The 24800-nt window shown below is 41.9% G+C and overlaps 1 protein-coding gene across 1 annotated transcript in view; it reads right to left on the bottom strand.

Annotated features, from left to right (window-relative positions):
- Positions 1 to 14701, bottom strand: part of Dnah6 (dynein axonemal heavy chain 6) — a 199313-nt gene extending 184612 nt beyond the window's left edge. Inside the window, exons 1-4 of the mRNA XM_036180253.1 lie at positions 14622 to 14701; positions 12448 to 12682; positions 5022 to 5180; positions 1291 to 1553 (exon numbers count right to left, since the gene is read on the bottom strand). Coding sequence (XP_036036146.1) covers positions 1291 to 1553; positions 5022 to 5180; positions 12448 to 12675 — 650 coding nt within the window. The 5' untranslated portion in view covers positions 12676 to 12682; positions 14622 to 14701. The remainder of the gene's footprint in view (positions 1 to 1290; positions 1554 to 5021; positions 5181 to 12447; positions 12683 to 14621) is intronic.
- Between the last annotated feature and the right edge of the window lie 10099 nt (positions 14702 to 24800).

The raw sequence follows: 24800 nt of genomic DNA, 5'->3' as shown, positions 1-24800 counted from the left end.
CCGGGAAACAGGATCCGGTCTCCTGCTGTCTGGAATGCCCTTTGCACCACAACACAATTCCTTTCTCTTCCACTTCTGTTGCACCACGCTGACCATCTGGTTAGTTCACCACCCTCTCCCGACACTTCCCATCTCTGCAACTTACTTGTTTTTCCATGGGCGTCACCCTTAGCCTCTATGTAACGAGTTCATGCATTGTGTTTGTGGTCTTTCTTTATTGAGATATACACTATCCTTCCTACAAATTATTTCTCTGATTAATACTTTCGGGATTCACAACATGTCTATTACTTAAGCATTTTCATTAAAAAAGCGTTTCCTCTCCCCAGAACAGCTGTCTTCAGTGCAGACTGGCTTACAGATTACTAAACTTTAAAGTAAGGAAAACAAGAGGGACAACCTTGAGGGACTGGGGACCACAACCAAACTGTTAGCACTGTGAAGGAAAGACTTGGCAATATCTTTCAAGCTGACTGAGGAATAGAGAAAGGCAGCATCATCTTTTGAAGTAGGTGGGGGAGCTATCATCTGTGCTTCTGACCTCTAATGCATGATAACTCCAAATTGTCACCAACACACGCTACTTCAAATTATAGCAACATGTATGCTCAGTGTCAATGGAGAGAATGCAGGTGTGTGTCTCTTTGATAATGTCCCTTATTCCTCGAAACCCTCATTTCTAGCCTGTAAAGAAAAACTGGTGTGAGGTTGGAGAGATGGCTGATTGGTTAAAAGCACTTGCAAAGGATCTCTGTTCGGTTCCCAGGACCCACATAGCAAATCACAACAGTCTGTAACTCCAGTTCTAGGGCATCTGATACTCTCTTCTGGCCTCCAAGGGCACTGTATTCATGTGGTACACACACTTATATGCAGGCAAACGTTCATATACATAAAACAAAACAAAATTTAAGAAAAGCCAAAGTAATATGCAAAATAAATCATGCATCATCTACTGTTTATAGCTTGATGTTTTTCAATAAAAAAAAATACCAAAAATGTTTATAACATTGATCAAAATACATGCTGTGACATTATATTAAGTAATGATATATAAATATATGAGAAATACAGCAGTGTACTACCCTATAAAAGAGTTCATTTTTATAGCTAGAAAAAAGAAAGACAATGGGAGGTACAAATAAAATTACTGTATGGGGATTCACTAATAATTGGGAGATAATTAAATTACTTTTGATAATATTTATCACTAGTACCAAATCAATTATGGATAGCATTTACAATCTTATTTGTTACACTAAATGAATTGCTTCATAAAAGAGGACTCACTTTAGATTATATGTATCATATTCAATGGAAGACTTGGGCACTGCAGAAATCATGTAAAGGAATCCGAGATGTTCATTCTCATGGATTATTTTGATGATTTGCAAGGGGTCTCTAATGTTGGCTTTAATGACTTCTTCTCGGTCATGGAAGGTGTACTTAGGATAAGTTGAAGACCTCTTTCCAAAGAGCCCTCTTCTTCCAATACCCGTGCGTGGCAGTTTAGAAGGAGAAGGAGAAAACACATCAGCAGAGGGTTGATGGACCTAAACAAAGACAACTGCATTAAACATGAGTTTCCGCAAAAAGGAAAAAAAGAAAAAAAAGAAAAGAAAAAAGAAAAAGAGCAGAGACACAAAATTCCCTCCAAGTGGAACATTCTCAGGTCAGAAACTTTCAAACTGTCATGGCGGAGTGGCTTCTCAGGCCTCACCATCCCTCTACTACACAGAAGTCCCACTGCCTTCTCTCCTCTAACTCCACACTTATCATACCCACATCTGCTAGCTCTCTGGAGTATCCAGGAGCTCACCCTGCTCCTCACTCAGCTGTGCTGTGTTGTACCCAGAGTCCCCAGTAGGTGCTGTAAGACTCAACAGAGGGTGGTCATGGTGAGTTTGGGGTCTTGGTGGGACCTCCAAAATGTCGTACCCAGAGTCCCCCAAAGACCACCAAGAGATCAAATCCGATGCAAAAGCAAATGGTCTTTTTATTGTTGTGAGTTAACTCGGGCCTCTCCATCCAAGAGCAGTAGCTGAGCAGGATTGACCCTGAGTATCAATCAAGCAGGGTTTTTATAATGGTTAGGGTAGAGGATCTGGGGGAATTCCAACTCTGTATAGTTACAAGCTCAGGACTGGTGCTTTCTTCAGGTTAGAGATGCTTGATTTGAACTGATTGGAGAGTTGCAGCTGCAAGGAAATTGCCATATCCTCTAGCCGTCTATGTTATTATATCTATTTTGCCAGCAGACCCATTTCCTCTGATAGTCAGACATCCCATTTTTATCTTCAGGAAACTCATTCCCTCTGACAGCTGTGGTAGACAATCTCCAACAGCAGAAAACATCCCACACAACATATCTGGTGCTTTGTTTATTATGCCAATTATGTTATATCACATCCTTTAGCTTATGGCAGGAAATGTCTGGTGTGCAGCTCCTAATTGTCTGGGTCTAGGGGCGGAGGGGCAGCACATCTTCTGGTGGGTTTTATTTTTTAGAACAATTTGTCCAAGGGCTCTCTGCTCCCTGTCTGACCCTTCTCTAAGATGGCTGCAACCCTGGCATCCTTTCACATTGTATCTAAATCCTCTCGGTCTTAGCACTTATTGGACAGACAACCTTGGTGCTTTTTGATGAATGCGGTCTTAGATAGCTGCCACCATAACTGGTAATAAACTTTACTTCCTTGTGTATAAGACGAAGTGCTAAATGGTCTTTTTAATTAAAAAACAAAAAACAAACAAAAAAAAACAACAACCCAGAGCCAGATTAGGATGAAAACTGAGAGGTCAGAGGAATAGGACAAGCCACCCCCACCTTATCAACTCCTCAGTCTCCAGAGAGACCTACTTCCTGTATACTCATGCCTATACCCCTTTCTGTGCTCTGCCGTCTTCCTCTCTCTGCCCAGCTACATCACTTCCTTTTTCCGCTCAGCTTTATCACTTCCTGTCTGTCTGTACAGACTTCCAGACCTCTATGGCTTACTAGTGCTGGGATTAAAGGCATGCGCCACCACATCTGGCTCTGTTCCCAGTGTGGCCTTGAATTCACAGAGATCCGGCCTCTCGAAAGCTAGGATTAAAGATGTGTGCTACCATTGTCTGACCTCTGTATTTATATAGTGGCTGGCTTTTTCCTCTGATTCCCAGATAAGCTATATTGGGGTGCACAAATAAAATATCACAACACTTGTGAAGCTCAGGGATGGTTACAGTGAATCCTTGAAATCACTGCTGTTAACAGCTTTTGGGAAGCATTTATTTTATTAATGAATAATTGCCTCTTCCATAGACCAGTGCTTCTCAAATGCAAATGTACACACTGATTGGTGGGTGGGTAGGGAGCTTGTTTAAATGCAGGTTCTGATTCAGTACTGCTGGGATGGAGCCTGGGAGGCTACATCTCTAACCTGTTCACAGGAGTCGTGGAACTGACTGGTAACTGAACCGCACTTGGAGCAGGAATGCCAAGTACTGTCTTTGCTATGCTCAAACCCCAATGCTTTGAGCAGCTTTCTGGGAAATCCATATTCTGAGAGAATAGCATTCTCTTTCTCCTAGGCATCTCTTTTTCTTCCACATTTGTCTTTAATCCCCTTTAGCAAATTCTTTCAATTACAACCAGTAACTGTGCATTGCTCAAAAGCTACTGTTCTCGTTTTGCCAGCCCTTCCATGCAAGACGCTCACACAATGTCTTCTTAACACTAAAGATTGTGAGGCCCATTGTGTGAAATGAACAGTCTATGAAGGCCAAACGTTTCCCTGGCTCTTGAGGAGGAACAACTTCTCTCACCTCTGTTTCTTTCTTAGTTATCTACAATCACTTAAAGTAGCAGTTGCGACCCCTGGGGGCCAAATGACCCTTTCACAGGGGTTGTCTAAGACCACCGGAAAACAGATATTTACATTGCGATCTATAACAGTAGAAAAATTACAGTTATAACGTAACAACAAAGTAATTTTATGGTTGGGTCACCACAACCTGAGGAACTGTATTAAAGGGTCACAGCATTAGGAAGGCTGAGAACCTCTGACACAAAGTCATTCTCTGATAAGCCCTTTGTAAATTCATTCCAAAGAGAAATGTAAGGCAGTTAATCAGCTTTATAATCTCTATTGAATATATCTTTTTGTGCTGCCCAGGTCTGTCTGTCTGTCTGTCTGTCTCTCTTTGAAGCAGGATCTCACTATGTAGCTCTGGCTGTTCTGGAATTCACTATGTAGACCAGCTGGCCTCAAATTTATAAAGATCTTCCTCCCTCTGCTTCCTGAGTGCTGATATTAAAGGTGTGTACTACCACACCTGGCTCAATCTCTATTTTATTGCCCATTTTCAGAGTTTTCCAAGTTCTCCACCTCTGGTAAAAACTGTTACAATTTTCAAATAATTATCTATAGTGTTTGGGACACCATTAATATACAAGAAAATGCCAGAAAATAATAAAGACAATAAAAATCTTTCCATAATTTTCCTTTCCTATGCTCATTTTCCTTCGAAATAGTCTGTTTTCCAAATGTGGGCAACCTTATCCATATTCTTAGGAATTAAAAGCATGTGAACAACACTACACACATGACAGTTTCAAAGATTGCTTATGTGTTTTACATATTGTGGGTGGAAGTTTCTCTCCCACCTGCCTGTTCCCAAATACTGATTCTTAAATAATTGATTCCACAGCTTAATATTACTTGTAAATGCTCAGCTGGTAGCTTAGGCTTGTTACTAACTATCTCCCATAATTCTTATCTATGTTTAGCCACATGGCTTGGCAACTTTTATCAGTGCGGCATTCTCATCTTGCTTCCTCTGCTGGTGACTCCTGACTCTTCCCTTCTTCTTCCCAAAATTCTCCTAGTCTGGTTGGCCCACCTATACTTTCTGCCTGGCTAGCCCTGCCTATACTTTCTGCCTGGCTACTGGTCAATCAGTGTTTTATTAACACAATTCGAGTGACAAATCTTTACAGTGTACAAGAGCATTATCTATCCCACAGTAACGTATCTTACCTGCTTCCTTTTCACAACATCTTGAGCCTCAGAAATAAGTGAAGACCTTTCAAGCATGCTTGGTGATGGCTTAAGGATTCCAGAGGCCATTAGTTGATATCGATTCTGTTCATATATGTATTCTGGCTGCTTGTGATCTTGGTAGACTTTTAGCACCGGCTTTGGGGAGGAAGAGGTGGGATAATCTTGTTAATGTCATTGCAGACTTTATTCTTCACTGCTATTGGATGCTTGCCCTGTTGGAAATCAGTCTCCTCTGCTCTAAGTTCCTAGCCAAGCCACAGTCCTCCTGCTTCCTGTCCCTGATCTGCTGCTCAAATAAGACTCTTCTGCTTGGTGCCAGCAAACATGTCTAGAACTAAGATTAAGAAAAGCTCAGAACCATGGGATCACATATCCCTAATTAACTGCGACGACTTTACTACCACTCCACTACTGGAAGAGACAAACAACAACACACAAGTCTGTGTGCTGACTGAAACAAGACAAAGGCTCTAGGATACCAAAGAACCTTTACAATGGTACACCCCAAAATTCCCAGCAGATACTCAGTGGAAAGGGAGTCAATCTATATCCTAACTAGTTTTTGTCAACTTGACACAAACCAAAGTCATCTGGGAAAAGAGAACCTCAATTGAGGAATTGCCTCCGTCAGACTGGCCTGTGGGCATGTCTGTGGGGCATTTTCTTGACTAATGATTGACATGGTGGGGGACAGACCACAGTGGCACAGGCAGTCCGAGGAGGTATAGGAATTCATTGAACAAGCTGTGGGGAACAAACATTCCTCTGTGGTCCCCTTCAGTTCCCACCCTGAGCTCCTGCCATGGCTTCCCTGAGTGATGGACTGCTGCTTGTAAGGAGAAATAACCCTTTGTTCTTTAGGCCGCTTTTGGTCATAGTGTTTATCACAGCAACTGAAAGCAAATTGTGATAGTTTCTCAAAGATTTCTGTATGGGGTAAGAATTATGAAATTGTAAATAATTATACTCAAAATGCTGTTGCACCTTTTCCTACTATGTGATGAGGAGGGTGAGAAGATGTTAAGTAGCTGGTAGAAGCAGCCTTTTATAGTTTTTATCTACTGTGCAGGTTTTTCTGAAAACAATTCCCAAAGCCATACACAGCCTGTGTTAGTCACTGTTCCATTGCTGTGAAAAGACACTATGACCAACTCTTATAAGAGAAATCATTTAATTGGGGCTTGCTGATAGTTTCAGAGGGTTAGTCCATTATGATCATGGTGGGGAGCATAGTGACAGGCATGGTAGGGATGGTGCTGGAGAAGTAGTTGAAAGCTATACCCTGATCCACAGGCAGACAGAAAGAAAGCCTGAGCCTGGCACGTGCTTTTGAAACCTCAAAGCCCACCCTTAGTGACACACTCCCTTCAACAAGGCCACACCTCCCAATCCTTCTAATCCTTTCAAATAATGCCACTCCCTGGTGACTAAGCATTCAAATATATGAACCAATGGGGGTCATTCTTACTTAAACCACTACACAACCTCATCAGTAATAATTTTACCATGAGATTAGTCATGGAAACTAGGTATGAACCCTTCAAATTCCAGTCTGTAGGTTTTAGAGGCAGTCTGAAGATGTCAGAGTAGTGTGGCTCTAATAAGCTTTCAAAGATCTATATATACTGGGACAAAGTCCCAAGTGGGGAAGCAACTTCAGAGACCAGAATGTCAATTGAATGAGACAGACATCAACGGGGGCAAAGAAAAGAGAAGATCCAGATAAAGGCCAGAAAAAGGAGGAGAACACAGAAAGCATGTTGTTTGGTTGTTTGTGTTGTGTGTATACACATATACTCAAGTGCATGTGTGTTTGTGTTTATGGGGTGGGGGGCAGAGGAAAACTGTGGCTGTTATTCCCGAGGTGCTATCCACCTCATTTTTGGAGACAAGACTCTCAGTGGCTTGGGACTTGCCAAGTAGACTAGGCTGGATAGCTAGCCAGCCCCAAGGATTTGTGTGTCACCTTTCTCAGAATGGAAAATATATGCCACCCTATCCAGCTCTACACCCTGGCTTGTTTTGTAACATGAATTCTGGGGAATTGAGCTTAGGCCCTCATGCTTGCAAGGTGTCCTAGTTTGTTGACTATTGCTGTAAGAAATACCATGACCAAATGCAAACACAATGTGGGGAGGAAAGTGTTTACTTCCTCTTGAAGCTTACAGTCCATCAGGGGAACTCAAGGCAGGAACTTAAGGCCGGCATAAATGGAGAGAGAGAGACAGAGAGAGAGAGAGAGAGAGAGAGAGAGAGAGAGAGAGAACAGAAATCTCAGAAGCAGAGACCATGGAGGAATGCTGCTCACTGGCTTGCCTTCCAGTCTCACAGTCAGCTATCTTTTATATTTATATCTCCAGGACTACCAATCCAGGGGTGTCACTACTTTAGTGAGCTGGACCCTTCCACATCAACCATTAATCAAGGAAATACCCCACTGACCAATTCCCCCATGGGGCAATCTGATGGAGGCATTTTCTCAATCAAGATTCACTTTTCCCAGATAACTCTAACTTGTGTAAAATCGATAAAAACAAACAGACAAAAAACAAGCAACACAGTGTATGTGCATGTATGCATGTGTGTGTTCCTGCATGTGCTGTAAATGTGGAAGTCAGAGGACAACTTTCAGGAGTCAGTTCTCTCCTTCCTCGATGTAGGTCCTGGGGATTGAACTCAGGTCATCAGCCTTGGCAGCAGGTACCTTTACCACCTCACCAGCACTCATGACGAATTATTGAAAACCTATAAGTAAGGGCTGGAGAGATGGCTCAGCAGTTAAGAACACTTGCTGCTCTTCCAGAGGACCTGGGTTCAGTTCCCAGCACCCACATGGCAGCTCACAACTTTCTTCAACTCCAGTTCTAGGAGATTCAACCTTCTCTTCTGTCCTCCTTGGGCACCAGGCACACACACGGGCACAGACATATAGTCAGTCAAAATATCCATACATATAAAATAAATAAATAAATAAATAATCTTTAAAACTATAAATCCACACTGACATCTTAAAGAAGATTCCGATGTTCTCTAAAAATGATGCTAACAAATAAGGGTATAGAACAATTTTAGTATCACAAATCAGTCTCTTGTTGATTTTAAATACGATGGGGTTTTAAAGGTCATGGGAGCTGGACATGGATCAGCAAGTAGAAGCACTTGCTGCCAAGCCTGATGTCCTGAGTTCAATCCCTGGGACCTACCTGGTGGAAGGAGAGAACTGGCACCCACAAATTGTTCTCTGACCCGCAAATATCTGGCCATATGGTACATGTCCCCGCCAAATGTAATTTTAAAAGTTTTAAGTAACTAAAGGTAGTCTAAGAACACTTTATAATCCACACAGAACTTCTTGTTCTCAGGAGAGCAAGCTGAGGTGTTTGAGAATTAAGTGTTACGATGCTCACAGCGCACTTTAAAAACAAAACAACAAGCACATGTAGGTGTGCAGACAGGTGTGAATGAATGGGATGACACACGAACAATTCCTGAATCTGGGTGGGAGGTGTGTAAGTATATGCATCATTCTTTCAGCATTTCTATATATTTGAAACTGAATAACAAAAAGTTGGGAGAAATGGGAATGTCTTTTCTTTTTTTTTTTTTTTGTTTTTTGTTTTTTCGAGACAGGGTTTCCCTGTGTAGCTTTGCGCCTTTCCTGGATCTCACTCTGTAGACCAGGCTGGCCTCGAACTCACAGAGATCCACCTGGCTCTGCCTCCCGAGTGCTGGGATTACAGGCGTGCGCCACCACCGCCTGGCTGAGAAATGGGAATTTCAAAGCACAGTAGCAAATACCCAAAATGGGACAGATTCGCATTGGTCATAATACTGGTCATCTCTAAGCAAGCAGCCAGGACTCTGAGACTGCAGTGAGATATAAACCCGATTCTTTTGAAAATGAATTTCATTCTGGGCTAGTGAGACAGCTCGGTGGATAAGGGTGCTTGCAGACAAGGTTTAAGACCTGAGTTTAGTTCTCTGAACCCAGATGATACGACAGGACCAGTTCTCATAAGTCATTCTCTGGTCTACACACAATGAGTGTACACACACACACACACACACACAATAAGTACATGTAAAATATATTTCAGAAAGAAAAAATAGACTTTAAAGAAGAAGATTCGGCAAAATTCAACACTGTTAATACTGCCTATTATATTTCTCTTTGAGGTGTTTATCATTTATTTACAACTTTTCAAAGTAAAAATAGATAAAAATAAATTTAATATACTGTAAACTATTTCACAAAATCAATAGTGAATATCAACTACCCTAAGTACTAAAGCCATTATTAAAATCAAGAATAATATCATTATTTTATATATGTTACATATGGTATAGATACATGTATAAAATATAATAATAAACTATGGCCTCTAGTGCTTGCTTAGTTACTTTTCTATTTCTGTTGGGAGACACCATGACTGAAGAAAACTGTAAAAGAAAGCATTTAATTGGTTGCATGCTTACAGTCGGTCTCTGACCATCATGGTGGTGAGCAAGGCAGGAGGCAGGCGAGCACGACACTGGAGAAAAAGCTGAGAGCTTTCATCTGCCTCACAAGCAGGAGGCAGGGAGAGACTTTGGAAAACCTCCAAGTCTCTCAAACTAGGAACCAATCTTTCACACGTACGAGCCAGTGGGGACCATTCTCATACAAACCAACACCGTATTCAATTCTTAACCCTTGTCAGAACAAGCACCTTAAAGTTTGGATTTGAATATCCATCAAAGGCTTCCATGTTGAAGGTGTGGTTCTCAGCTACTAGGAAATGGTATTACTTTAGAAGCTGAGGCCCTTGGACAAAACAGGTCATCCGGGGCACATGTTAAAGGGTGCACACTGTGCTCAGCTCCTTCCTTTCTCTTTGTTTCTGCTTCCTGGATGCCGGGCTGTGGATAGCCTCCTCCATCTCTCTTCCCATCGGTACATTACTCTACCGTGTTACAGGTTTCCATTACAACCACATAACTCGGTCAAGGTAGCAGAAAAGAAGTCTTGGGCATGATGTAAATGGGTGCGCGTGGCGGCAATCAACCAAAAAGGTTGGGGAGTTCAATTTGACCCGTGGGCCATAGTTTGAAAGCAAAATAAACTAATTGGTTTAGTTGCTAGGAAATAAAAACGGGAGTATTAGAATTAAAAATATTTGTTACATAGCTTGAAAACAAAAGCTGAAAATTAAATATGAGAATTTAAAAGGTGTTACTGACAATAAAGAACTCACAGAGATCCGCCTGGCTCTGCCTCCCAAGTGCTGGGATTAAAGGTGTATGCCACCACTGCCCGGCTCAAGAAATATATATATTTTTAAAGTTTTATTTTGTATATGTGTCTGAGTGTATGTATGCTACGTGTGTGTGGGTGCTCATAACAGCCAGAAGAAGGTGCTGGATCCCTGGAGCTGGAGCTACAGGTGGTTGTGATAGGGATCAAACTCAGGTCCTTCAGAAGAGCAGCAAGTGCTCTTATCAGCTGAGCCATCTTTCCAGACCCCCAACAGAGCTTCTTTCAAATAAGGTACAAAATTAAAACAGTACACAATCAATTTTGCAAGAAAATGATAGGATCTTATTATAGAAAAACTACTAAACCACTAAGGACAAAATTAAAGAATAAAAAGACATGAAAACCTCCATAGATATAGAAAATAATTAAATAAAATATAACATTTTTATTAGTAAAAAATTAATCAAATGTAATATAAATTACATCAATATAATACCATTGTAAATCTGTGTGTCTAGCAAAAAAAAGGACCTGATAGCACCCAGTAGGCAAATGTGTGGGTGCGCACACCCTCACCTCCATTATAGGCAGAAAAAAGAGTTAAATCTCTCTGGAGAACAACCCAAAGCACTTTTCAAAGTTAAAAGTGTTTATATTGAAGGCAGAGGCAAGCAGATCGCTCTAAGTTCAAGGCCAGCCTAATATGCATAGCAAGTTTCAGATTAGCCAGGGCTACACAGTGAGAGTCTATCTGAAAACATTGGTCATTTGTGTGTGTGTGTGTGTGTGTGTGTGTGTGTGTGTGTGTGTGTGTAACATGACCTATAAAATATCACTGCTAGAAATCCATCTTTATATCTGTATATGTACAAAGGAGCATTATATATCATAGAAAAGTAACTCATCACAAAATAAGAAACAACCTAAATTCCCTTCCATTGGAAACCAGTTAATGGGTGTTTACTATGATGCAGCTAGGCAACAGTGTGCAGCAGTCTGTTGGAAAAGATCCCTTCATCTGGGTGTGGTGGCAGATGCCTGTAATAACAACACTCAGGAGACAGAGGCAAGAGGGCTTTGCTCTTGAGGCCAGCTTGCACTCCACAGTGAGACCCTGTGAAGGAAGAAGTAAAACTACAAAGGTAGCTCCATACGCATGAGTTAGAACAGTTTCTGCATGTGTTTAACTGACATATATACTTTGAGGGCTGGCAGGATGGCTCAGTGGGTAAAGGCACTTGATGCCAACCCTCAGGACCTAAGTTTGGTCTCAGGGACCCACAGGTTAGAAGAAGGAAACGGACTCCAGCAAGTTGTCTGCTCACCTTCACATGCAAGTGCAAGCCCACCCTATACACATATACACAAAAAGTAAATGTAATTTTAAAAGACAGCAGGAAATTTGAAGATACAGTATGCACTGTATAATCTTATTTTAAAGCCAGCACTAGGGAGGCAGAGACAGTCAGATCTCTGGGAGTTCAATGCCATCCGGGGTCTACATTGCAGGTTCCAGGACAGCTCTCAGATGTACACAGTTAGAACTTACCTCAAAAAATATTTACACACACACACACACACACACACACACACACACACAATTAACAGATATGAGGCATATACTTTGATAAAACTGTCAGTTGTGCATAAGACTTTTATTAACATTGAATGATACTGTTATCTGAGAAAATTCTTATAAAACGTATCATTGGATATAGGAATTACACATAACCTTCTAGAGGATTTAGCCACTAGGAAGCTTGGTTTACCATTGTGTTCCCAACTTAAACAGTGCCTAAAACTTCCTATTTGTTGAGCAGATATCTGTGTTATTTACAACTTTATAAACAGGTTCTTAATTCACTTTTAAGGTTTTCATCTGTTCTTTGCCAATTAAGGGTGTGGGAATCAGTCCTGTAAAGCAACTTCACAACTCCCCGTGTACAGGAAAAGTGGCCCAAATACCTGTTCTTGTGTTTGGGGGTGGTGTGAGTGTGTGTGAGTGTGTGTGTGTGTGTGTGTGTGTGTGTGTGTGTATGAGAGAGAGTGTGTTTGAGTGTGTGTGTGTGTGAGTGTGTGTGTGTGTGTATGAGAGAGAGTGTGTTTGAGTGTGTGTCTGAGTGTGTGTGTGTGCGTGTTTGCTTGGTTTTTCCTGTTTTAACTTACCAGAGGCTCCAGTTTCACAGGCTGTTGTCTCTTTCTTGTCTTCTCTTGAGCTTTTGTGATGCGCCCAAAAGTCAGGGTTCGCAGTTCAGGTTCATTTCCTTGGAGTGCCATATAATTCATAGCTCCTTTCGCTTTTATACTGTTTAGTCTGGTAAGTACAGGATTTTCTTCTTCCTGGTTTTCAGTATTTTTCAGGTCCATTTCATTCTCAGTGGCTTGGGAAGTCATCTTGCTCCTGCACAGATGGGGTAAAGAAAAAAGAACAGTAGGTGCAAAGTTGAACAAAATAACCGGGGAGAGATGTAGTGAGTGGAGAGAGAGTTAGGGACTAGGGGGCACTGAATTCATCTGCTTCCCCCAAAGGAAGCCAGTTAAAGCTCTTGAGGTCTTCCCCGACAGAGTGTTTGAGCCAGAGGAATAAAAATTGGGAAGTATGTCTGGGCTTGAGGAAGCCCTGGTCTGGGGACTGCACTGGCTTGGATTTGAAAAGATGAAAACTCTCAGACCTGAGTATGCAAAACATCTCCCAAGGAACTTGTTTTTCTTTTTAATGTAGCTAAGGGGACTGGGGGATGTCTCCATCTGTGAAATGCTTGCTACACAAGTGTCTTAAGGCTTCTATTGCTGTGCTACAACACTGACCAACTTGGCAAGGAAAGTGTTTGTTTCATCTTACAGCCTGTAGTCCATCTTGAAGGGAAATGCAGGCAGGAACTCCAGGCAGGAATTTAAGCAGGGGCTCTGCAGGAACATTGCTTACTGACTTGCTCCTCATAGTTTGCTCAGCCTGCTTTCTCATACAACCCAGGACCACCTGTGTTCAGAGGCCGCAAGGCCAGCAGTGGACTGGACCCTCCAACACTAGTAATTAATCAAGAAAATGCTGGACAGACAGGCCTATAGGCCAATCTTATGGAGGCATTTTCTGAGTTGAGAGTCCTTTCCAAATGACTCTAGCTTGTGTCAAGTTGACAAAAAGCCAAACAGGACAGCAAACATGAGGACTCGAGTTTAGATCTCTAGCACCCACATAAAAGACAGGGCATGGAAGTGTTGCATGTAACCCTAGCAGTGCGGCGTAGGAGCAGACAGCTGAATCCCAGGACTTGCTGGCCAGCCAAGCTAGCCAAGCTCCAGATTCAGTGAGAGACTCTTGTAGTGGGTAGCCAATCCAGCCTTGGCCTGGAAGTTCCAACCCCCATTGAGGCTTCAGTAATGGTCACGCCCACAAGGCGGGGCTGAGAGGTCTCTCTTGGTTCCGGGACCCTGGATGCTGGAGGTAGACTGAGCAGAGTTCTCCAGAGAACACCGCCAGACTGCGCCATACCTTTCCAAGACCCTGCAACTTACCCCTTCATTTGTAAGTTACCCCACAAAATAAACCTCCCTTTTAACTACGTGGAGTGGCCTTAATAGTTTCACCAATAGACCCTGTCTCAAAAAACATTGTGGGAGTTGGGTGGTGGTGCACACCTTTAATACTGGCACTTGGGAGACAGAAAGTAGATGGGATCTCTGTGAGTTCGAGGCCAGCCTGGTCTACAGAGCAAATTCCAGGACAGCCAGGGCTACACAGAGAAACCCTGCCTCGAAACAAACAAACAAAAACACAATCAACAAACACAGGGTGGAGAAGCAATAGACGAAGACAGTTCAATGCCAATCTCTAGCCACCACGCAAGGGTGAACACAAGAGTTTTACACACACACACACACACACACACACACACTACAAAACGTCTTGAATCAGGTGTTGACATACCTGCGTTTTTAACCTAGCTCAGTGACAATAAGAATCAAAAGCATCTTATGTAATTTTAACTTCTCAAGTAACCCCATTAAAAACGAGAGGTCTCGATTTTAATGATGTGCTTTACCTACATTCAAACTATCGTTGTAATATAATGATGTGGTGTGATGAAGGGTTATCTTTAAATTTTCCGAGTGCATTTTATACCTGGTGTCTAGGAACTGTCCTATTGGATAGGACAGAGAGATCTACATTTGGTCAGTGTGAGGTCCTGGGTAAGCCTGACGATATCTCTAGTCCTCACTTTCCAGTCCCCCAGGATAGTAAGCTACCACCGAATCCATCCTCCCTGAGGTTTAGCCATCGCGAGGGAGGCGATGCTGAGTGTCTGGCACCGCCCAGGGCTCCATTCCACTGGACTCACCCAGCCGTCCCACTGCAGCGGTTCCTGAGGGGTTTCTAGAGGCCGACGACGTAAGTGGTCCAAATGGTCTAGGAGCAGTAAGCCGGGTCCCAGGAGGAAGTGTTTCCCGTTGCGTAGCAACCGCCGGGCCTCCAAGGACGCTCACTAAGCCAGGGAGGAGCCGGTCGCCACTGCCTTTGCTCCCTACAGCTCTCCTCCAGAGCGCGCCAAGTAATTGAGCCAATCAGTGGTTCCGGAGCGTGACGTCACTAGTTGTCAGGGCGCAGGCGCCACCCAAGGATTCCTCCTCCTGGGATTCCTGGCAATGTGTAGCAGGCATTGGCGGTCTGGTCGTTCTGTACGTTCTTTCGTTAGTGGATGGTCCACGATCGTTGAACCAGTCTCGCGCAGGAATCTGTTGTTCCTTAAGAGGCTCGAGTCTGACTTGACGTTTGCCCACATCTCCAAATGCCGAGGTGAAAGAAACAAATCTCAAGAGAGGGATGCGTGGTCTGTTGAAGCCCTTTCGCCTGCCTGTAGCTAGAGTGTAGATTACAGATCACTCAAGCTAACCCACCTCCCCGCACACACCACCCGAGTATTGAGCTGACATTAGTCTCTTGCCACATGAAGTTTTCAGGGAACATGTATGTGGAGGTGGGGGGATGTCCTACAGTGTGTATGTGGAGGACAGAGGACAATTCTCTCTCCTACCACTATGTGGATCCCGGGATGTAAGTCTAGTCACCAGGCTTGGCAGCAGGTGCCTTTACCTGCTGAGCGATCTCACTGGCCCTAAGGAGTGTTTATACAGTTTTTTTTTTGTTTTTTTTTTTTAAGCTGGCAACTCAGCTTTCTAGAAGCTCATAAAATTAACATATCTCATGAGTGCACACTAATTTAGCAGCAAAGGTATTACTGAATAACAGAAGCCTGATGTCAGGAGAGAAACAAGAAAAGACTTATTAGGCACACTTAGGCAGCTAAGCAACTTGGTGCTTGGCGTTAGAACTGCAGCCCTGGACCCAAGACTGATCTCTGGAAGGCAACAGACCCTCTGGCTCTCAGCCCGCCTCTCACACTATTTGGCATTCTGCACATGTCCCTGTATGGGGTGCTGTCCCTCCCCAGATCTTCAGTTTTCCACCACGAACAGGCCCTTCAATATGTCCTGGAGACTCTTCAGGGCAGGTAGGATTTTGTACTCGAATTCCAGGGCTGGAACTTCAGTGCTTTATTCTGCCTATCCAGAAGTCTCACAGAGTGTACACACACACACACACACACACACACACACACACACACACACACACACACCTGCCGCAAGTGTCAGTAGGCTGAGGTGCCGCACTCCACTTACACTGCTTACAACAGGGGTTTCAACTTTGCCCCATTTGGCAGCTTGTCTGAACATCGTCTGGCCTGGAGGCTCTGAGCCTGGATTTTCCAAGGGCTCCCTGGCCTGCTGTTTATTCACAGCTTGTTCAAAACAGCTTGCCACTGTGTATGAAGTGCTGGCATTTGTTTGTCTGCTTTTTAAAAAAATTATTTATTTTGGATGGGGCAGCTTGTTTTGCTTTTGTGTTTCTATTTCTAGAATTTTAAATTTTATTAAAAATACTGGTTTTCTTTCACTTTAAATGATCTTTATTTTTAAACATATGGTCTTGCCTTTGCAGATAATATGCTCATCAGGAGGTAGAGGCAGCGATTTCAAGAGTTCAAGGTCATTATTGATTAATAGACTTCCATTAGCCTGTCTCAAACTAAGTCAAAAGATAAAATATACAATAGAGTTCAAGACTTAGAATGTAAGAAGTAATATAAAGTATCTCACTAATTTTTTATATTGATTACAAGCTGAGATGGATAATAATATTTTTGCTAAATCATGTTAAATAAAATATATAATTAAAATAAAAAATTAATACCAACGGATTTTTCTTTTAAAAATTACACATGGGGGTGGGGTCTGGAGTGGTTAAGAGCTCCGGCTGCTCTTCCAGAGGAGTTCAATTCCCAGCAACCACCTGGAGGCTCACCCTCATCTGTAGTGAAATCTGGTGCCCTCTTCTGGTATGCAGGTATACATGCAGAACACTTATACATAAAATATAAATTAAAAAATTACATGCACATCTTACTTATTTACATATTTATTTATCTATCTATTTATTTGTTTATTGTGTGTGTGTGTTGCTATGCCACACATGTGAAAATGAGAGAACCACAGTTGAGAGTTGGTTTTCTCCTTTTACTACGTGAGTCCTAGGGACCAAACTACAGGTTAGCAGGCTTGATGGCAAGCACCTTCCCCTCTGAGATGACTCCCTAACCCCACTGATGGGTCTAAAAGTTATGAGTTTTCCATTAATGCTGTTTGAGTGCAATGAAAAGCAGAATTGTCTACACTGACATTCTTTTGAAGTACATTAAGTATTATTCTTATTTTTAATTTTATCTTATGTTTTTGAGTGTTTTGCTTTCATGTATATCTGTGTACCACATGGGTACCTGGTGTCCTCAGAGGTCAGAAGAGGCTATCAGATCCCCTGGAACTGGAGTTACAGATGGTGATGAGCTGCCATGTGGGTGCTGGGAACCAAACCTGGATCCTCTGGAAGAGTAGACAGTGCTCTCAACCGCTGAGCCATCTCTCCGGCCCCTGTATTCATATTTTTATTAATGTTTTGGTGGTACATCAAGCCTAAAAAAGCATAAAACGCATCGGTTTCTCAGGCTTTGAGGAGAAAATGGCACTGACTTACTTTCATTGAAGATTTGAAGGGGGCAGGGAGTATCCTGGGGCTAGCCTGTTTCCAAGGTACATTTTCTGTCCTTCACTTCCCAGTCTCTTTACTGGCTTTAATAACTTCTTCAAATCCTGTTGTTTGGCTTCTAAGAAATCAAGCACATCTGGCTATGCCTTCTTCATCATGGCAGATGCAGAAAAAGATACAGCTCTGCATTGATGAGCACCTGGGAAAACGGCTGGTGGCTGTCGAAGTCCTGAAAGGGGCTGGGAGGCAGCCACAGCATCAGCTGCAATCTGTGTATTTTTATGCTTTCTTCCAGCTTTTAAAACTATGCACAGCAAATATGCAATAAACACCAGACCTTATATTTCTCAGACCTAAGGGCAACCTACTACCTCTTGATCAACATTTCTTCATTTCTCCCTACCATGCCCCTCCCCCACCACCTCTCTCCCAAAAACTGTTTTTTTTTTTTTTTTTGTGAGTTGCTGAATGAGATTTTTGGAAAATACCCAGAGTATCAGTTAGGTTTGTCAACTTCACACACCCACCTGACACAGTCACTTGAGATGAGGGTCTCAACTGAGGGACTACCTAGATCGATTGGCCTGTGAGCATGTCTGCAGAACGTCTTGGTTGTTAATTGATGTAAGAGGGCCCAGGCCACTGTGAGCAGCACCATTCCCTATACAGGTGGTCCCAGGCTATGGAAGAAAGCCAGAGAACTATGATTGTATATGTGAGTCAAATAAAATCCTTTGCTCCCAAACTAGCTTTTGGTCAGAGTGTTTTGTCACAGCAACAGAATGTGACTAGATTCAAGCCAAAGATACTTTCTTTCGAAAGAGACTTGGGGAGCAGACATAACAAGAGCATTTGTATTTAGTCTGTATGGACCATGGTCAGATCACAGCACCTGCCCAGCTACTTGTGTGCCATTAAAATTTTTTTTAAAAAAAACCACCACATGAGGGAGAGGGAAAGACGCCCTCACCCCTGTCCCCTGTGGCAGGTAAGGGAGCTGTCCCCCCCCCCACCCGCTTACCAGCTATAGCACTCAGGAAAGCGGGCCCTACACCTCATCTGGGCAGCCTAGGAGAGTTGACCCTGTTGACATGGATGTGGGTGAATCTCCCAATCTCCTCAGGAGATCTGGTTCATCCCTCATCTGCCATGTGGTGTTGTGGCAAGAGAGACAGAGAGGGGGGGGGAGAATTCCTTGGTCATTGCTACATGGGGTGAACTAGCTGGGGCAATGCTGGAGAGCTTACCCTGGTGATGAGGATGGGCAAGAGGTGGCAGGCTGACCAACCCTGCAACTACCAGGGCCCAGAAACACGGTTATGAATTGTCCCACCCCAACATTCACCCTATCTATGTTCTGCTGGAGCACGTGAAGGGACACAGCCTGCTGATCCAAAGCTGCAGGGTCTCCACAACACAGGGCAACAACAGGATATCCAAGAGGAGCTCCAGTGAGGGAATTGCTAAAATAGTCTTTTAATAAAAAACAAACAAACCCAGAGCCAGATATTGGGGTAAATGCTGAAAGGTCAAAGAGACAAGGGAACAAGGCACTGCCATATCTTACCTCTAGGACTTCTCAGCCTGAAAAGCTTCAGCCTAAAAGGCTTTAGTTTGTGTCTCCTCACACCTTATATACCTTTCTCCACCCAGCCATATCACTTCCTTCTTAATGCTGGGTTTAAAGGCATGTGTGCTTCCCAAGCAAAGGCATGAGATTTCAAGTGCTGAAATTAAAGGCATGTGATTCCCAAGTACTAGGATTAAGGGTGTGTGCCACCACTGTCTGGCATCTATGTTTCATCTAATGGCTTGTTCTTTTCTCTGATCTTCAGGCAAATTTTATTAGGGTATACAATATATCACTACATTTCCCCCCTTTTGTCTAAAATAATAAAAGGTTATAACTAATATAAGAAAATTATATACAATTAAGTATAATAAGTATATACAATGTATACAGTCAAGAATTACATTAACAATGTCCAGTCCATAAACATTTGACAAATTCAGAGAAAATACTCCACTATTTATCCTGTTTTGGTGAGCCCAAAGTGTTATATCTAGTTCACTTTCTATCCTAACTTGTATTACCAACCAAAAACTATCTTTTGATGTCTTTCAAATTTATACACTTTATACCTCTTTAGTGAGTTTCTTTTCCGAATTTGTTAACAAGGAAAACTATATAACTATTTAGTCTTTAACTCACTTAGAGACCCAAGAAGGAAATATTTACCGAGTAAGCAGGAAGTACAAATAAAAGACTTCCAAAAAAGGTGAGAAACGACAGAAACCTGTACAGTCACCCAAGGTTCCTCTGCAATGTTGGGGCATCCATCTTCGGCCTACAGGCTTAGCATACCTGACAGACTTTCCTGTGAAGCAGGCTTTTCTGAAGGGCTGTCCTACCTTGTCTTGGCAAGGTTCGGCAGTCCTTTCTTTTGTGTCCTGCTTGTCCATTTAGACAGCATACTATCAGAAGTTGAGGTGAGGGCACTTTCTTGCCCAGTGGCTAACTTTTGCCACAAGAAAGTAAACTCCATATGGAGTTTCTTTGGTGGCTATCATCTTCTCTGAAGTATATTGGTGCTACCAGGAGCAGACACTTCTCATAGTCATAAAAACGAATCTATGTTATTAAAACATCTTAAATGCCATATTCTGTAGATCTCTGAAGTGTTTGAAGATGACCTATCTAAAATATATTTATTTTTTATCTTAAAACATACCTAACCTGACTACAAGTTTGATTGTAATGACTGACTACTAACTTGCATTTCTTTATATCCTAATTAGTTGGTAATAATAACTTTCAAGGATTAGTAATTTGCATCACATTCTTAAATGAGCTATATAGGTACAATACTTTGAACAAGAGTAGAAATACATGTACAGTATATGTTCCAACAAAAAAATAATCTCAACTTTGTATCAATATACCTAATTTTTATACAATATACAAAAATCCAATCCAATGAAATATTTAAAACTAGTAGTTGCTTTTTAAAAGTAGATTCAATAATCTACCTTTTTAATCTTATCATATCCATATTTTCCCTTTTTTCTTTTCAGAGTAGATTCAATAATCTACCCTTTTATCCTATTATTTCTAATCTCTCTCTTTTTTTCAGAGTAGATTCAATAATCTACCTTTTATCTTATCACATTTATATCTTCTTTTTTTTCTTTTTCTTTTTTTTTCAGACAAGAGCCCTGAATCTAATTTCCTTTGTTTAGCCTTTTTTCTGACCATTATCAATTAACAACTTGTAATCAACCATCCTAAACAATGACAATTATCCATAACCCATTGAAAGGCCAAAAACCACCCACCCCACCTCTTTGGAATGTGGGCATCATGTTCCTAAAATTACTTCCTGCTATCTGGGGGCAAAGGCATCTTTAGGGGATCATGAAAAGAAAAATTTGGGGTTAATTGTCAAGTCCTGGGAGAGTTAGCTGTATCATTTGTCCAGTCTCTGCATAATGGGAAAGTGCAGGGCTTGTCTCAAGTCCTGGCTAGAGTAGTCTATGAGGCTGGATCATCTCAGCTAGCCATCTCGAAATTGTCCTGTAGTCCAAAGCCAATCTTTTGTGGTGTTGGTCAGCTTAATGGCATTATCATAGTCCATGTGGAATCATTTTGGGGGGTACCATTATCTTTTTGGAGACTTCAAAGTCACTGTTGTGCCTGGTCATGGTTCAATGCAGAAAACTGATAGAGACTCAAACCCAAAATTATGTACAGGCAACTAGATGAAACCTTTTTTTTCTAGAATTAGTTATTACTCTATATGACCATTAATATCATAACAAAAGTTTAAAATATATATATTAATCTTACAAATTTTGATATAAAATTTATACCTAAAGAAAAATTTTAAAGAGTCAAAATAAAACCGAAGGATCATGAGATTATTAGCAATTGGAATAGTCCCTTAATTTTATTTTTTCTTCTGCCCCGTATCAGGTGGCTCTTCTGACATGATACAAAGATTTTGCATTTTCTTTTAACAAGCATGCTTGGGTTTAGAAAAGGAGAGAGCCACATTCCAACTCCAAAGCCAGCTTTAATTTTTAATTGAATAGGGACTATATAGAGACCATTTGCATTATGTGTCTGTAGAGAACAGCAGAAATAAACATTTAGGAAGACTTATGAAATTTTATCCTGTTAGATATGTGATATATCAATAGGCCAATTTACTCTTTTTCATGGGACATTTTTCTGGATGATTTGTCCCTTTTCTTCAGATGTCTCATTTGTCCATTGTTCTTCAGATTCCTTAGCCTTCATTCTCCTGAAAGACAAAAACAAATCTCTTCCCCAAGCCTAACTTTGGGGAGATTCTCTTTTGGCAAGTTATATCTGATTAAATGAAAAGGCATGTGTTAATGGTATAAGTTAGTTTAAATTGGATGGTCATGCTGGTTGATGAACTATCACCTTTTCTAATTAAGAGATCTTTCTTGTTCAAATCAGCTTTTCTCCTGTGGAAACAAAAGCAAAACCTTATCCCCAACATAACACATATCCTGGTTTCCATTCTGAGGTCAGCACATCTTTAAAGTATATAGGCTGATTTAGTTCTGTAGTTTTTTTTTTTCTATTATCCGATGTCTCTCTGCAGCTGTTGTTATAATTATATAGTTACAATTAAAGTCTTCCTTAGTTATGATAAAAGATAAATTAAATATGAAACTTTAGAATCACAAATATAGGATAGATGATAGAATAGTTTTCTTTAATTTTGCCAAATACAAATAGACTAGATATTGTAACTGTAATTCTTGCTTGATGACTCTTCTATTATATGTAATTTTACTGTTAAAGTTAAAAACCTTCCTTTTTGATTAGACAGAAAAGGGAAAGTGCTGTGGGATGTCTTTCTGCACTCTGTGAATCTGTGTGGTTCTGATTGGTTGATAAATAAAGCTGTTTTGGCCAACGGCAAGAAAGCTTACAGCCAGGAGGGAAAGTCAAGCAGAGATACAGAGAGAAGGGCAGAGTCATGGAGACTCAAGCCCACACCACCCAAGGAACAAGATGCCCGCAGACTGGTAACACCATGGCCACATGGCAAAATACAGATTAATAGAAATGGGTTGTTATAAGAGTGAGCTAGCAAGAAGCCTGACCCATAGGCCATACAGTTTGTAAGTAATATAAGCCTCTGTGTGTCTGCTTGGGACCAAGTGGCTGCAGGGGAGGGGTGGAAGGGATTCATCCTGGCCTCAGGGTCATGCAGGACCAGAGAAATTTCCAGCTACACATGTCCAATAAAAAGCTGAACCTGTTGGTGAGCTGGCCTCAGTTGTATGCCATAGGCACAGCTTCTTCAGTTTCAAAAATAAGATAAAAATAAAAAATAATAAAGACCTTACACTATTTTAACAACCAGATAAGTAAAATTTGTCAGAGGCCAGTGTGGAGTGGATTAGGAACAGCATAATTTAATCTTCAATGAAAAGAAATGGTATCAGGCCATGAGATGGTCCAATGGTTAAGCAAGCTTGCCACCAGGCTTGACGACCTGAGTTCAATTGCCCAAACCCACACAGTGGAAGGAGAGAACTAACTTTGCAAATTGTCCTCTGATCTCCCCACACACATACACAAAATAAATAAAATTTAAAAACCTTTTAAAAGAAATTGTGTTTGTCCTATGAAGATAAAAGGAGAGTGGCAGGTGAACTGAGCAAATTGGAAGATTTAGGGCCAGATTCTATTTTCCTTACGAAGCAGGAGATATGATCAGCCGTTGAGAAGGATGGAGCTGGGGGAACAAAGGCGTCCTATAAAGGCAAAGGAGGGTTTTAATTTCAGGTCCTGGGAACTTCTTGAAATTGTGTACATACTTTTTGTCTATAGATTTGATCAATTCTCAAAGGAGTCTGTGATCTGTTCTTCCTCAGAACTGGGAATGTGGTCCCTAAAATGAGCTGTGCCTTAGCTTTGATTTCTGTGACAGGCTGCCTGGCTCTACTCTGCAAGGGGCTCATGGTGCATATTTTGTTCCTTTGGCGGCATCTTGTGGTCAAATGGATGTATTACTAGATAAGTTAGGAATTAATGGATCTGATGGGTAGATTTGTAAGACTTGAGAGGTTAGTGTCTCAGAACTTATGAAAATCAATAATTACTATTATATGTACCATACAATGCTGATACATTGTTAAAATACATAACTTGTAAGCCATGGTCAGTCTTGGATCATTGTATTCTGGGAATTAAGTTTTTGGAAAGGAAAGATCCCCTCTCCCTTAGATGGCTCCAACGTGCAATCAGGTCCCAGTACCTCTAGCTTAGGACTTGGCTCTTCATGGCGTGATTTGTGGACCAGTAGCAGTGGCATCATCTGGAACTTGTTAGACACACAGACTCTAACGCCCTGCCCCCCATGTCCTGAATCAGCCAGAGTCATACTTCACAAGCAGCTCACTGAATGTCAAATTTTCTGAAGAAGGCTGTCATGGAAAACAAAAAGGCTACCCAGCACACACAAGGTAGGAATGGTGCCCAGCGAGTGGGTTTCTCCTTTCTAATGACTCCCAGCTACAGGGTGTGTGTTACTTTATGACCCCGTTGGAAGACTTTTAGTGTCAGTAATTTCATCTCTCTATTCTGCATTGTTCCCACAATCTCTTTTAAAGCATTTGAGGATAATATTACTCTTCCCTAAATCTTCCTCCTTTGAACCCCCTCCCTCCCAAGCATCCTGTTTCTTAAGTCTATATACAACGTCTTTGCAGAACTTTTTCTGGTAATTCCAAAATAAAAATAGTTGTCAGAACTGAGTGTGATATGGGAAGCCCTAGCAAGCTGGACTTGACCATCTATCCTCATAGGCCAATTAAATGCATGGTAATAGTAAAAGGCAAAAAGGTGGGACTTATTCAATGTCACTGCATTGGGAGGAAGTCCAGGACTCCTCAAGTCCATGTTCAGTCCTGACATGAGGCTTGGCTTTCGATAGGAAGCAACTAAGATAACTCAGCGTTCCTGGTCAAGGTGGGTCCCAACACCACCGTCTAGGCTCCAGTCTCTCCAGCATGGCACTCAGAGAAGTCAGAACCCAATGAACTCTTTTTCTGGTGGACAGTCTCCCTCTCTGGCTGGCACTGGGCTTCAGCCTTTCCCTTCTTCCAGCACTGGAGTCCAGGGGAAATTCCAGTTTCCTGGGGGCCTAGTGTCTCAGTGCTCAGATAGGCAAAGAAGGTGAGAAGCAAGTGTCTCCTCAGAATATCCCCAGCCCTGCTGGCATGGTTACATGCAGAACAGTTTTCTTCTAGTGACCGCCTCTCTTGTTCTGCTCAGGGTCTTATTTGTCAACTGTGTTTACAGTGAGAGAAAATCCCTTCTTTCTCACCATGGGAAAGGCAAACAGCCACGTAGACCTAGGAGGTTGCCAAGTTT

This window comes from Onychomys torridus, chromosome 3 (assembly GCF_903995425.1).
Source record: "Onychomys torridus chromosome 3, mOncTor1.1, whole genome shotgun sequence".
Lineage (NCBI taxonomy): Eukaryota > Metazoa > Chordata > Mammalia > Rodentia > Cricetidae > Onychomys > Onychomys torridus.
This window is presented reverse-complemented; position numbering and strand designations above follow the sequence as displayed.